Below are 14,222 nucleotides of genomic sequence, written 5' to 3' on the forward strand. Positions count from 1 at the left end.
TTAATTAATTTAAAGATTCAACTTTCCTAAAACCCAACCCCTTTTTCAACTATCTCATTTCTGTCACTTGCTCAACCATGTGGTTAGCTCTTAAACAAGAAACTGCAAATCGACATGGAGAAACTCCTTCCTCTCTTTTTGTAGGAACAGGATTCTTTCTGTTTCATCTCCCTCAGGAACCACACTCAGATATCCTGGTTTCTCTTTATTTCCATTTGTCCATTTTTTTTTATATAGACCTTAGTCTCTCTTCCTTTTCACTTTTTCTAAAATAGTTATCCTATGGGGCGCCTGGGTGGCTCAGTCAGTTAAGTGTCTGCCTTCAGCTCAGGTCTTGATCCCAGGATTCTGGGATCGAGCCCCACATCAGGCTTCCTGCTTCTCCCTCTCCCTCAGCCTGCCACTCCCCCTGTTTGTGCTCTCTCTCTGTCAAATGAATAAATAAAATCTTTAAAAAAATAAATAGAATAGTTATACTAAAAAATCCCTTCCTATTAATGCGCTGGAACCATACCACCTTTGATGCCTTCCTCTCCATAATCTGCTCACATTCCCTCCTATTTGCTTCAACTTTGTTTCCCTTATGCTATTTCCTTATGTAAACTATTTCTTATTGAAAATATACCTAATGCTGATAGATGGGAAAAATAATGGAAGAAGGTAGAAAGATACATTTTGATAACTCTAAAAAACTATCATTGGAGCGCCTGGGTGGCTCAGTAGTTAAGCGTCTGCCTTTGGCTCAGGGCATGATTTCAGCGTTCTGGGATCGAGCCCCGCATCAGGCTCCTCCGCTGGGAGCCTGCTTCTTCCTCTCCCACTCCCCCTGCCTGTGTTCCCTCTCTCACTGGCTGTCTCTCTGTCAAATAAATAAATAAAATCTTTTAAAAAAACAAATTAAAAAAATTTAAAAAAATACAAAACTATCATTATTCAAAAAAAAAAAACACCAAGGCATTCAAGTGAAATAGAAAAGTTACCTATAGTCTTATTTTGTAATATAATTATTTTTGTCTTTTAATATCACCCTCTTTTCCATAAAGGCAAAGACTGGCACAGTCATAGTGAACTCACCTTATATTGTCAATTTTTTTCACTTTATATTGTCAGTATTTTCACTGTTTCTACATTAACATTACAATTATGTTAGCAGCTGAAGAAAAGTACACATTTGTTTACTGATTGCTGGACAGTGGGGTTGTTTCCAAATAAAATGTTGCTGTTACAGATCACATAGTCGTAAATGTCTTTGCTATAGATCACTCTAGTTTCTTTTAAAATTTCCCTGGAGTTAAGTTTTCAGGAATGAGATTAGTGAGCCAAAGCCTATACACTCTCTATGGCTCTTCCTTTGTATTATCCTATTGCTTTTGCAAAGACAGTGTATCACACCTAAGAGGAAGCAGTTCATAACAAACTTTCAGCAACAGTATCACTGAAGGTCTCTCTTATTTTGTAGGTAAAAAATGATACATAAAATCTACATTTATTTTGTAAGCTTTGTATACCAATGTAGCATGTTTCCATGTGCTCATCAACTGTATTTCTAATATTATTTCTTTGTCCTCACTAACTAAACCTGGAGAAATTATGAAGAAACCCTGGAATTCTTTAAGTAGTTTCAAGGTGATAGTCTTTTTTGTTCTTTGTTCTCATCTCAACTATTTATCTGGAAATAGATGCATCACTAGCCTTCTTTCTGACTAGACTGGGTCCATAAGGGCAAGAGGTCATATCTATTTTATTTATCCCTGTCTCTCCAAACACTTATTACTTCATTCATTCATTCATTCATTCATTCATTCATTCATCACTCAATACATATATTGAACTTTTGCTGGGTTCCATGTGCTGCCCTGGCACCAGGGAGACAGCACTGAACACAGATGTGACAAGGTCTGACTGTGATTTAATAGGATCTCTGTCTGCTGTACTGTGTGTAGACTGTGGAGAATGGCCAAGGGCAGGACAAGGAGCAACGCTCCAGGTGAGAGGTGAAGGTGGTTCAGGTCCAAGATCGGCAGTGGAGGTGGTGAACAGGGGGTCTTTACACTGGATATAGTGTGAAGGTTGAGCCAACTATTCCCAGCATGTGGTACGTACTAAATACTTCTTTAACAAGAATGGAAGTCATTCATTCATCCTATTGGTTTCATTTTGTAGTTTCCAAACAAAACAAATGCATACCACTTATCTCAACTCCCTAAAGCAAAATTTCTTCTTTGTTTGGCATTTTATTCTCTCTTTACCTCTCCTTGATGCTGACCATCAATCTATGACTTGTCTTGGTGAGGGTTCAGACACCACCCAGGTGGGATCACTGTCATGACTTGACATGCCCTTGCCAAGGGCCTTGCCTCACTCCTGATTCTCACTCCAGTTAAGGCTCCATGATACAAGATGTCCTTACAATGGCCATCCTGACTAGAGCCCAAATCCATAGAAGGAATATGGAATACTGTAAATGTCTATTTCCTCTTCCAATTCCCCCATTTATCATTAGAACCAAACTAGGGGACAGTACTTGAGAAGAGGTCACAAGAGGGGAGAGAGAAGTAGGTGAGGTACCTGGCTTGTGGCAAGAGTCCAACTCTCCCCCTTTCAGGAGATTCCAGGTGATGCCCTCCTGTCTCATGGTTGGTGGAAAAGAAGGTGAGGTCCACTGGACCGGGGATAGAAATGAGTACCAATGGCCAGATGGTCTTCCAAGGCAATAAAAGAAGAAGTAAGTTCAAAATAGAATGGTTTTAAAAGGAGCATATGATGGTAGCTATAGAGATAGACCATGTTTATGTGTTCATTACATTGTGAACTGCCTTTATTTTGAGCTTGAGTCAATATCATAAACCTCATTCTTTCTATGCATTCATTCAACACACATCTACTGAGTGCCTCTGGAGAGGGTAGAGATGAACAAGACAGAAAGTCTGTGTTTACATGGAGCTTATGGTATGAGAGAGGAGACAGGCAGATAACAGATATGTAACAGAAGTGCTAGGAAGAGGTTAGTGCAAGGAGGAAACATAAAGCAGGGCAAAAGACAGAGAGCAATGGGCATAAAGGCTATTTTAGAAAAGAAAAGGCTTTTCTAACAAGGCAATATTTGAGCTGAAAGAAACAGAAAATAATCCATAAGAACATTTGAGATATACAGACAAAGTTAGAATATTCATAGAACTCTAAGCAGGTGTGGCTTTAGAACAGTGAACAAGGCCAAGAATAGTAGATGGGATCAGAGATAGGAGCAAATGTTAAATAGTGTAGGCTCCCATCAGCAATCTGGAGTTTATTTGAACTGCACTGGGAAGCCAGCTGGTCAGTCCTGAGCAGGGAGTAACATGATCAGATTTACGTTTTTAGACATTGCTCTGTCTTAGAGGAGAACTGGCTGTGAGCAGGCACGGCAATTATACAGACTAGAGAGAATAGTAGCTTTGACTTCAAGTGATAGCAGCAGAAATGGCAAGAAAAAGTTTAATTCAGAATATATTTTGAAGGTAGAGCTAGCACGACTTGCTGATGCATTAGGTATGGACTGTAAAGAAAAGAGCAGTCAAGGATGAAGCCTAGGTTTTGGGCTTCAGAGGCTGGGATCACATACTGTGTGGGAAGACTGAAAGAGGGGTAGGCTGGGGTGGGTTAAATTGGGCAGGAAATGAAGCGTTCTATATCAGATATGTTACATTTGAAATGCCTGCCATACTGGATCTAGAGCTTAAGGGGAAATACTTTGGCTGGAGATATACATTTAGAAGTCATCAGTACCCAGATAAATATTTAAAACTAAGTAACTAGACATGGTCTCTACCCTTGAGGATTCAGATTAGAATAGTCACTCATCTAAAGGTCTCATTGAATTCTAACATACCATTGAACAAAATACACGAGAACCTACCGGAAAGGAAGAAGGGGACAGCAATGCCAACTCACCTTTGGCACCAGCTGATGACTTTGCAATCCAAACATTGCCCTCTCCATCTTCTTTCTTTCTGTTATAAGAAGCCAGGAAGAATTCCCTTTCATCTGTCCTTGAGTTATGGATCGGTGGGTGAATTCCATTTTGTGCTGGAGCAACTGGGGTCTTGAGATTAGTCGGATAAATCACATAGGACTCTGGAAACCATGTGCAGGATTCAGCCAGGTCTGGGCTTGTCTTGATCAGCCTGACAGATGACAGGTCAGTTTCCCTTCTTAGTACACCCTGCCACTCCATTCAGAAAAGCCAGTGCTTTCCCCCACAGCTCGTCAAGGAGGCAGGGCAATACCAGGGCCAGGAGCTGGTCTTTTTATCCCACTCTTTGTTCTTGGCCTCCTTGAGCTGACCTGTAATGCACTACTGGGCAGCAACCAGCTATTACATGCAACCCTTAAGGCATGCTCCAAGGAGTTAAAAAGGAGCTTAATATCCAGGACTTTAGCTTCTTTTAAAGTGCATCTCTAAGGAAAATTAACTTGAAATAATTCTGAGACAACACTTTTTCAATATACATGTTGTGATTGAGCTAGACCCATGCAAAAAAACCAAAAACCAAAAAACAAAAAAAACCACCTTATTTTAGTTTTTCATTTCTTGCTTTTAGCTCAGCCTGGCTTCAATGACACATGAAGGAGGAATCTTTCTCATGGGGCACATGACTACAGTGGTCATAACTAAACATACCTATGGCCCCCAAAATAACATAACATGACGGAAGATAAAGTCAGGCCCTGAGCAAGGCAATTAATAAACACAAGGGCCTATGAAGGGCTTCCCATTGCATTTACTCTCCTATCAGACCCCCAGTGGGGGCGACACTAGCATCCCATTTCACACAATAGCTACCAGGTCACAGATAAGTAAATTTCCCACAATCATAAAGGTAGTAAGAAACAGCCATTATGCAACCCCCAAACTCCCAGTCCTCACTCAAAACTTACTCCTAGTCCCCAGGAATCAGAGGCAGGAGGGAACTCACCCAAAGAAATCTGCAGACCTCCCTAAGCTGCATTCCAACTTCTCTCTAGAACAGAACTATTAATGTTAAGCCTGTGTTTAAGACCCACTTGCAAAAACCAGTCTATGAGCAAATGGCAGAAATAATGAAAAGAAAATTTTTTAAGATTTTATTTATTTATTTGACAGAGAGAAACAGAGAGAGAGCACAAGCAGGAGGAGTGACAGGCAGAGGGAAAAGCAGGCTACTGTTGAACAAGGAGCCCAGTGCGGGGATCATGACCTGAGCCAAAGGCAGTTGCTTAACTGACTGAGCCACCCAGGCATCCCGAAAATAATTTTTTTTTAAAGATTTTATTTATTTATTCAACAGAGATAGAGACAGCCAGCGAGAGAGGGAACACAAGCAGGGGGAGTGGGAGAGGAAGAAGCAGGCTCATAGCGGAAGAGCCTGATGTGGGGCTCGATCCCAGATTGCCGGGATCACGCCCTGAGCCGAAGGCAGACGCTTAACCGCTGTGCCACCCAAGCGCCCCCCGAAAATAATTTTTTAACTGAGATTTAAAATAAAGTTATTTTTAAACCAAAGGAAATAGAATGTGACAGTTACTTGAATTCAAAGGAACAAAAATCAATACATTTCTAACTCACTAAATATCCACTCTATCTACACTGGCCAATAAGGTGGCCACTACCCACACGTGGCTTCTGAGTATTTCAAATATGGCCAATGTGACACAGGAACTGACTTTTAAAACTTTGTTTAGTTTTAATGTAAAAACTAAAGGATTGTAAAATATTTTCCCATTCATCACAATTGTACTCTTTTGGTAGGATGACATTAACCACTGCATGACCTAAGATATTTTTGTGGTACTGCAGCGTGCATGTCATGCACATGTGTTTCTAGTAGTACACATAAACACATCACTGTTCTACTCAGCGACAATAGCTTGATTCAGCTCAAGTGACTTTACCTCCCATGCGCTGATGAAACATTACATTGTGCTTATTACGCAGACAGCACGAGCTACAATGATAGCTATGTAAATCATAATTGGTAACTAATGTGAAATGTAACTAGGTGTCCAGTTAAAATCAGTATGGACAAATTTTTAAATTTAAAATAAAGGAATACTACTGAGGCCAATTTTTTTTTTTTTTGTCAAGTTACTTGGATAGCTTTATTCCCTTTGAGTTTGTATATTATTCACATCTTCATTGCTAGAATTCCCTTATCAGCTCTTATATATTATAGCTCTTATATATACCACCAACTTCATGAACACATCCTCCAGCATATTTCTGGTGTAGAGCACACATGCATTTAGCACGGCTTTGTTAGCTAGTGTAAGACATTTCTTCTCTTAGTTTTTGGTTCTTCTTATTATTTTTTAAACAAAAATTGATGCAGAATTGAGTAAGGATGCCAAAGCTAGAACTAGGACCAGAACGGTAAAAGGGGGGAGAAAAAAAGAACTGGCAGAAAGTATGTCAGAAATTTCATAATGAATGGCAACTGCAACTTGCTATAGCAGAGTAAAATGAAAAAAAGTTTGTTTGCTGTACAAAGGAGGCATTTTCAGCAAACACATAATGAATTTCATAAGCAGTTTCCTTTCAACCAGCAAACAAAACAAAACAAAAACAAAAACAAAAAAATGAGAGAGACAAACCAAGAAACAAACTCTTAACTATAGAGAACAAACTGATGGTTACCCCAGGGGAGGAAGGGGGGATGGGTTAAGTAGGTGATGGGGATTAAGGAGGGCACTTGCTGGGATGAGCACCAAGGGTTGTATGTAAGTGTTGAATTGCTAACTTATACACCTTGAAACTAATATTACACCAATGTTAACCAACTGGAATTTACATAAAAACTTAAAAAAATAATCAGTGAAATTTGTGGCTAAAATCAAAATTAAATATCTAACAGAAAATGTTTAAACAAAATTTTAACAGGCTCTGAGCTTGTAACTTTGGTCAGTTATAAAATGGCATGGATTCTTGCACAAAAAGGAAAACAATTTTTTTTTAAAGTTTTATTTATTTTTAGAGAGAGAGTGCAAGTGTGAGAACACACGGGAGCAGGGAGGGAATCTCAAGCGGACTTCCCACTAAGCACAGAACCAACTCGGAGCTTGATCTCATAACCCTGAGATCATGACCTGAGCCAAAACCAAGAGTCGGACACACTCGGCTGACTGAGCCACTCAGATGCCCCAAAAGAAAACCATTTTAGGGGCACCTGTGTGGCTCAGTCAGTTAAGCATCTGCCTTCAGCTCAAGTCATGATCTCCGGATCCTGGAATCGAGCCCTGCATTGGGCTTCCTGCTCAAAGCAGGGTCTGCTTCTCCTTACCCCTCGACCCCCCCCCCCTCAAGCTCTCAGGCGCTCTTTCTCTCTCAAATAAATAAGTAAAATCTTAAAAAAAAAAAAAAGAAAAAACCATTTTAGATAGAAATACAGTTAGAGGAAATATTCTGAGGAAAAGAGTAAAAAAGATATTTTACAAAAAGTGAACAATCTTTAGCTAAGTCATGAACATTGCCCAAGGAGTACAAAACCTTTCTAATAACATCAAAGACTGATTCAAAAGTAAAATAATCTTAAATATTTTTCTTCAGTTTTAGTTGAGTTCTGTGACACGAGACGTGTCCAATTAATACTTTGGGTATGTTCTGTCTCGAAGAATTTTCAAATACATGAAAAAATATTATCGAATTGCAGCCTTAAAACTATCAACCTTGTGGTATAGATATTTTTTAATCTTTTACACCCGTCAAAGAATTTCACCTATATGAGAAAATTTCTATCATGACAGTACTTCAGCTAGGATGTGTTGAAATCTGACTAACTGGGATTTTAACAGACTGATGCTTTCTTTATTGTTTCATTGTACTGTATGTTACATATTGGAAACACTTGCACTCAGTTTTCTGAAGCTCGCTCTATGAAAACTATCATGGATACAGTTGTTGAAATGCTTTAGTACATACTTGCAAGTGCTACAATGATTCCCCAGTATGGAACTGTTGAAAGAAACAGAAGACAATGGATTTAATGATACTGTGTTCTCTGCCAGCGTTCGCTGATTGAGAGATACGGGAGTTCTACAAAGATTCACTGTATTGTCAACTCCAAATCAGATTTCCTTGAAATAAAAGAAAATGCTTCCCAAACCAAGAATTAATTATTTCACTCGATAATCAAATATTAAAAAATGGCAGTGGGATTGACATTTTCTCACCAATATCCACACTGCATATGACCAAGCTAAATTTAAAGCTCCAAGGAAGGGAAAAGAAGATCTAATTTATGACCTAGCCAGACAAGCGTGAAAATTTTTGTTTCAACTTCAGAATACAAGTGAACAGTAATGATTTTACATATATTTTTTTAAGATTTTATTTATTTATTTGACAGAGAGGGAGCAAGAGAGGGAACACAAGCAGGGGAGTGGGAGAGGGAGAAGCAGGCTTCCCGCCGAGCAGGGAGCCCGATGCGGGGCTCGATCCCAGAACGCTGGGATCAGGACCTGAGGCGAAGGCAGACACTTAACGACTGAGCCACCCAGGAGCCCCTGAATTTACATATTTTTATAACATGACTCAACACGTAGATTTAACTTGACATAGCGTTATGTAAATTGGCTGCAAAAACTAAAGAAAAGTTTGAAGAACACTTTGTTGATATTGCGAAATTTAGAATTTCTTTTCAACTTATTCAATATTTCTTTTGAATCTGATATTAATACTGTGCTAAACCAAGAGTCAGCAAACTTACTTAACTTGGACATAGTTTTAAAAAGTCAAGTCAATTCTTCTAAAAATACAAACCAGTTTTGTCAATGTGCATGCAACTATTACAGGAAAACGATTTTTCATTCAGTTACTTTCCCGTAAGTTTATGTAGGAACAACTTAAGTATGTAAATCTACTTTTACAACCATAACTTTTTATGAAATCTAAATACAGGGCAAGGATTTCAGATAAAAATTTAGTGTCTGGATTAAGATGTTCCAAAAATATAAAATGCACACCAGATTTTGAAGACTCAGGATGAAAATAAAATATATGAAATATCTCATTAATTGTTTTTTATATTAATAACATGTCAAACTGATGATTTTGGATTTTTATGGTCAAATAAAATATATTAGTGAAATAAGCTGCACCTGTTTCTTTGTATTTATTTTAATGTGGCTACTAGGAAATTTAAAATTACACATGTGGCTAGCATCCTATTTCTGCTGGACAGCATCCTTTGCAATTGTTGCATTTGCTCATAAGCCCATTTGGAAAGAAATCACAAATGGAGGCTTATTTATATATACACAAGGGAGAGAAACTCCTTATGTGAATATGTAATATGTGAATATGTAATAACAAGGGGCATCTGGATGGCACTAACTACCCAAAGTTAGGGGCGCCTGGGTGGTTCAGGCAGTTAAATCGTCTGCCTTCGGCTCAGGTCATGATCTCAGGATCCTGGGACAGAGCCCCACATGGGGCTCCCTGCTCAGCGGGGAGTCTGTTTCTCCCTCTCCTTCTGCCCCTCCCCCTGCTTGCACAAGCACTCTCCCTCTCTCTCCCTCTGTCAAATAAATAAATAAATAAAATCTTTTTAAAAAATGTAATAACAAGACTTTACAAAGCCTTGCTCACCTTCAGGGGTAGCTGGTGAATCACAAAAATCCATCACAGACAGAAGTGGATACATAAGTTACTGGGGCCGTGAGTGTGAACAAAAAGGGGAAAATAAGGCTATGAACACCCAACCTAGTAAATAGTTGGAGCCCAGAGAGAAATGTGAGTGGGGAAAAGAGCATTTATACTGAGTCATATCTTCCAGTGTCTGCTTCCTTAAGTGATTTGTTTGGCTACACACATATGTTCACTGGTCATTATGGAAAGAATACTGGAGACCTGTATTGGCCCCAATTTTAGGGGCACCACCCAGTTTTTCCCTACTCAAATGAAAACAATAATAGCAGTGATAGCCATAATAATAGGAAAAAGACGAGCCTTTACTTACACAGTGCGAACTATGAGACAGACATTACTCAAAATCAGTATACAAATTAACTCAATTAATTCTTACAAGCACCTGAGGTTTATTTACAGAAAAGGAAACTAAGGCACAGAGTCAAATACTCTTTACCACTGTGCTATATACTTTACATCGTCACCCTATTTAATCCTTGCAGCCACCGTACAACGTAGATTCCATGGCTGGAGGGATGAGGAAATTTGCCCCAGCTAAGAAGAGGAAGAGCTCGGATTAAAACCCAAGCTGCTGATCCTAGATCTTTACCACCGTATAATTCTGCTTCCCTGTACCTTACGGTACCGTTCCTCTGACACCTCGCCATAACCGCACCGCTCAGAGACGGGCAGTGCAGCAGATACCGTTATACCCTGTCCGGGGGGCCTTTCTGAGGGGACCCCTGGCTGCTGTAAGGTGGCTGCTAAGAGCTTAAGTGTGCCTTTCTCCAGGGTCTAGGCCCTGCCCAGACATGTGGGGGGAGCTACATTTTCCACTTCCCCCCACCGCCACTGGCTGCCTGATACTGGAGGACAGAAGCCAGGTCCTCTTGTCTCAACTCTGAGGTACCATTAACTCCTGAGTTCCATGGAGTCAGGCTGAGGAGAGACTTCAGCTGAAACCACACCTTTGCTTGGCTTCCTCTGCTGTCTGGCCCCCCCTTGCTTCCAAGTGAGTTTCTCCCAAGAGCCTCTACCTCTTCCCCCCAGTCAATCACCCACACAAGAAACCTAGTTTCCCGTTCTGCTTCTAGGGAGCCTCACCTAGGAGACAGAAAGGCTTTATCAAGCACAAACAGCAGTCTTAGACTGCAATCAAAGCGGCACAGACGAAGCTCCAGAACTAATATTGTTGGCTTTTCAGATAAAAGTATTTTTACCCTTAAAAAAAAAATCCCACATATTTGCTTCAGGAGGAAAGTGAAAACATTTATGTAATACATGGAAAGGATCTTAAACACTTACTTCACTAAAGAAGCCTTGCGACACAGTTTGTCAGCCCCTCTGTAGTAATTCACCAACTGCATCAGCCCAGGCTCGTGACCTATAAAGGAAAGAGGAGGCTCAGAAGGGAAAGAGGACAGGTGGGAAACGACAATGTCAGCACCAGCATGTAGGAGAAAGAACAGCTGTGTCATGCCCAGGTTTCTTTCTCTCACTTCAGGGCTGGTTGGCAGAAATGGAACAATTCCGTTGCCCCGCACCGGCACTCCCCTTCCACAGCATGGCACTGAAAACCCTCCCCCACCCCATCGTGGGTGTTAAGGTATCAGCTCTTAGGTCTGCCAAAGACCGCTGCTGCCTTGGTTTTTTCTTCTTAGGGTGGAAGGGTATTTTCTCTTTCACCTCTCTTTGTTCCCCACCACACCCTGCTCTTGGCTTAACACAGAGGCATTTAATAATCTCTGTACGATACCACTTTAACAGCTGTGCTTTGACACCCCTAACCTTGCTTTTCTACAGCCATCAAGGAAGGCAGGAGAACTATGCTACTGCTGTTCTCAAGCATGTCTACCTCCGTGAGCTTCCAGGAGAGTCACAAGAGATGAACGAAGGTAGTAGAGAAGCCATGTCTATAAAATCAGAAGCCCTGGGGACTTTCTTCTGTGTATCCTCCACAGGGAAACTCAACTTCAGTAAATCTTATTGCATGGCCCCTGCTCTATAACATAGAGCAGAAAGGATACAAACAAAAAACAAAAGTCTCCATTTTTGTTTAAAATCCAAACAAAATGCATTGAATTTCCAGCAACAAAAATAAAAGTAAAACCAAAGAAAGGGAGTTTGAGTAGAAGATGCCAGAGGTAAGAAGAATACATCTGAGAACAGCATATAATTAAATAAAAATATTTAGGCACTAACTAGCTCTCATTGTCTCCCTGGGGCAGATGAACCTGGCTCACACCTCAACTGCTTACCTTCTCATCTCCACGGCAGCAGCATTCCCGAGACTTTACCTGGCTCTATAAGTCATCTCCTTGCGTTTCACACTTTAAGCAAAAACTAAATATCCCTAACAGTGAAGACATATAACCACATGGCTGTGGGATGCTGTTTTCTTTTCCATAAAATACAAATACTTACTTATCATCTGTTGCCTCTGTGGTACCTGTTTAGGATTTGGACCCTGTAAGTTTCTGCTCCTTCCCCCCTAGTCCTGAGCAGCATAGCAATGCCAACCACCCCTGCTTCAGCCCGGGCAGAGACTTTCCACAGAGGAAAGTCAGTCAGGCAGGCAGGGAAGTGGACAGAGCAAGAAGGAGATATGTGTCTCAACTATAAGTAGTTCTTTCAGGGAAAGGTATTCCCTTTGCTGAGGGCTTCCTGGAGAGACGGGTTAACCAGAGGGACTCTCCAGGCACATTCCCTGCAGTCCCAGATTTCCGGGGGTTGGAATCAGCCCTTCCGTGGAGTCCCCATCATACATACATCCTAAATCTGCAGAACACCAGAAAGTTGTCCATGGTACCATTCCAAAGAAAAACTTTCCATAGGCTATGCTAAACACCCTTCATTCCCGAAATCACTACAACTGTACAAGCCCCCCCCCCCCCCCGGGGCTCTGTGGAACCTCACCAGTGGCCAGTCAGTTCCAAATGGCCTGTTTTCAATCTGCCCATTCAATCTCTCCACCCCCTGACCACACCTATTTCTAAAAACTGTGTCCTCTGCTGGACATTAAGCACCGCTATCTCCGGGTTGTCCTCCAAAGCAGAGATGACTTTTCTTCATTATTGATTCTCCCCTTCTGTCTTTGGCAATTCGATTTAGCCCCCCACCCAGAAGACTTTTGGCAGGGAACATGGCTACTGTGAGAGAGGCTGCATCTCCGGGATGACTGCGCAGTGAGAAGCCACGAGACTGTTCAGGTCAATGGGATGTAAGTTGAGGTGATCTGCACAACTTCTGGATTACGTCATCTAGAAAGGAGCTGCGGGTCCTCTCCTTCCCCCTGCCCTTCCCTACACGCGGGGATGTGGATATGGACGTGGATGTAATGCCAAGCCAGCATCAACCACGTGAGTGAAGGTAACTCCCTCGGGATGAACAGGGCAGAGAAGCGGGACGCAGGGTGAAGCCGGTGTCCTGTACAATCTACCTTCAACCCACCACTGTGGAAACACCAAGGAAAGGCCCAAATCAGACACCCTTCGGCTCTTCCCTGGCTCCGCTCACTTCTGAAGCTCCTGCTTTTGGAATCCAGAGGTCTTTTCCAAATCCCCAGTTTATCTGAGCCTTCGGGCAGCTGAATCCTCAGGGTTTTCAACACACGCAAGGATCCCTCCCGCGCCAACATCGGGCAGGGTGGAATCCTCAGTGCAGAAATTCGCAAGAGGACTCCAGCCTGAGCTCGTGCGGCGGCTCGGCGGGGCCTGGCCCCGCCCCAGCTCGGCCCCGCGCGATTTGGGGGCGTCGGGCCGGGGCAGTGCGGGAGCACGCGGCCGACGCCCCCCGGGCTGCAGGGACCCGCCATTGTCCGGGGACAGCCGCGGCCCGGAGTCCGATTTATGAGATGAGGAGGCATGCAAAGCGGTATTCTCTCTGCCCGAGGAACGACGGAGAGGAAGATTTATGACCTTAAGACAAAAGCGCTGGTAATAACGGGCCGTGGGAGGAGCGGGAGGGCGCGGACGAGGAAGCGCTCACCCAGTCTCCCGAAGGGCAGCCGGTTCCTCTCGCCCAGCATCAGGTTGAACCTGGGGTTGTCGCGCCTCAGCCTCTTCCAGTGGCCGGTGGCGAGCAGCAGCCGCGAGACCTCGGCGTAGACGCTGCTGTTCTCGTCGCGCACCACGAAGGTGTACATGGCGAAGGGCCGTGCGCCCGGGCCGCCCGGGCAGCCGCCGCAGGGACCTGCCGGCCGAGGTGGCGGCTCAGCTCGGAACCCGCCCGAGCGCCCGCCGCCACGCCGGCTCCCCGAGCCACTAGGGTCCCGGTGGCGCCGCGCCCGGGCGCCCGCGCGTCAGCCCGGAGGCCGCGCCCCCTCCCCCTCCTTCGGCTCCCGGCGCGGCCCCGCCTCCGCCCCGTGATGCCGCGCGGCCGCCCCCGCCCGGGCGGGGCTGGGGGGTGTTTGCTGCGGCTCCGCAGCGCGTCTTGGGTCCGGGTGGGGGCTCCCGGGGGGCTGGCGGCTGGCCGGGGCGAGCGCAGCTTTGGCGCAGCGTTGGGAATGTGCGACCGAGGGAGACCGGAGACTGGGCGCGTCCCCGTGTCCCGGCTAGGGGGCGGTGCCAGCGGAGGATCCCCG

At 43.5% G+C, this 14,222-nt stretch overlaps 1 protein-coding gene across 1 annotated transcript in view; it reads right to left on the reverse strand.

The window, feature by feature from the left end:
* Positions 1-13,959, reverse strand: part of TTL (tubulin tyrosine ligase) — a 31,589-nt gene extending 17,630 nt beyond the window's left edge. Inside the window, exons 1-3 of the mRNA XM_026480492.4 lie at positions 13,628-13,959; positions 10,946-11,024; positions 3,931-4,163 (exon numbers count right to left, since the gene is read on the reverse strand). Coding sequence (XP_026336277.1) covers positions 3,931-4,163; positions 10,946-11,024; positions 13,628-13,784 — 469 coding nt within the window. The 5' untranslated portion in view covers positions 13,785-13,959. The remainder of the gene's footprint in view (positions 1-3,930; positions 4,164-10,945; positions 11,025-13,627) is intronic.
* Positions 13,960-14,222: the final 263 nt, after the last annotated feature.

This window comes from Ursus arctos, unplaced genomic scaffold (genome assembly GCF_023065955.2).
Source record: "Ursus arctos isolate Adak ecotype North America unplaced genomic scaffold, UrsArc2.0 scaffold_8, whole genome shotgun sequence".
NCBI lineage: Eukaryota > Metazoa > Chordata > Mammalia > Carnivora > Ursidae > Ursus > Ursus arctos.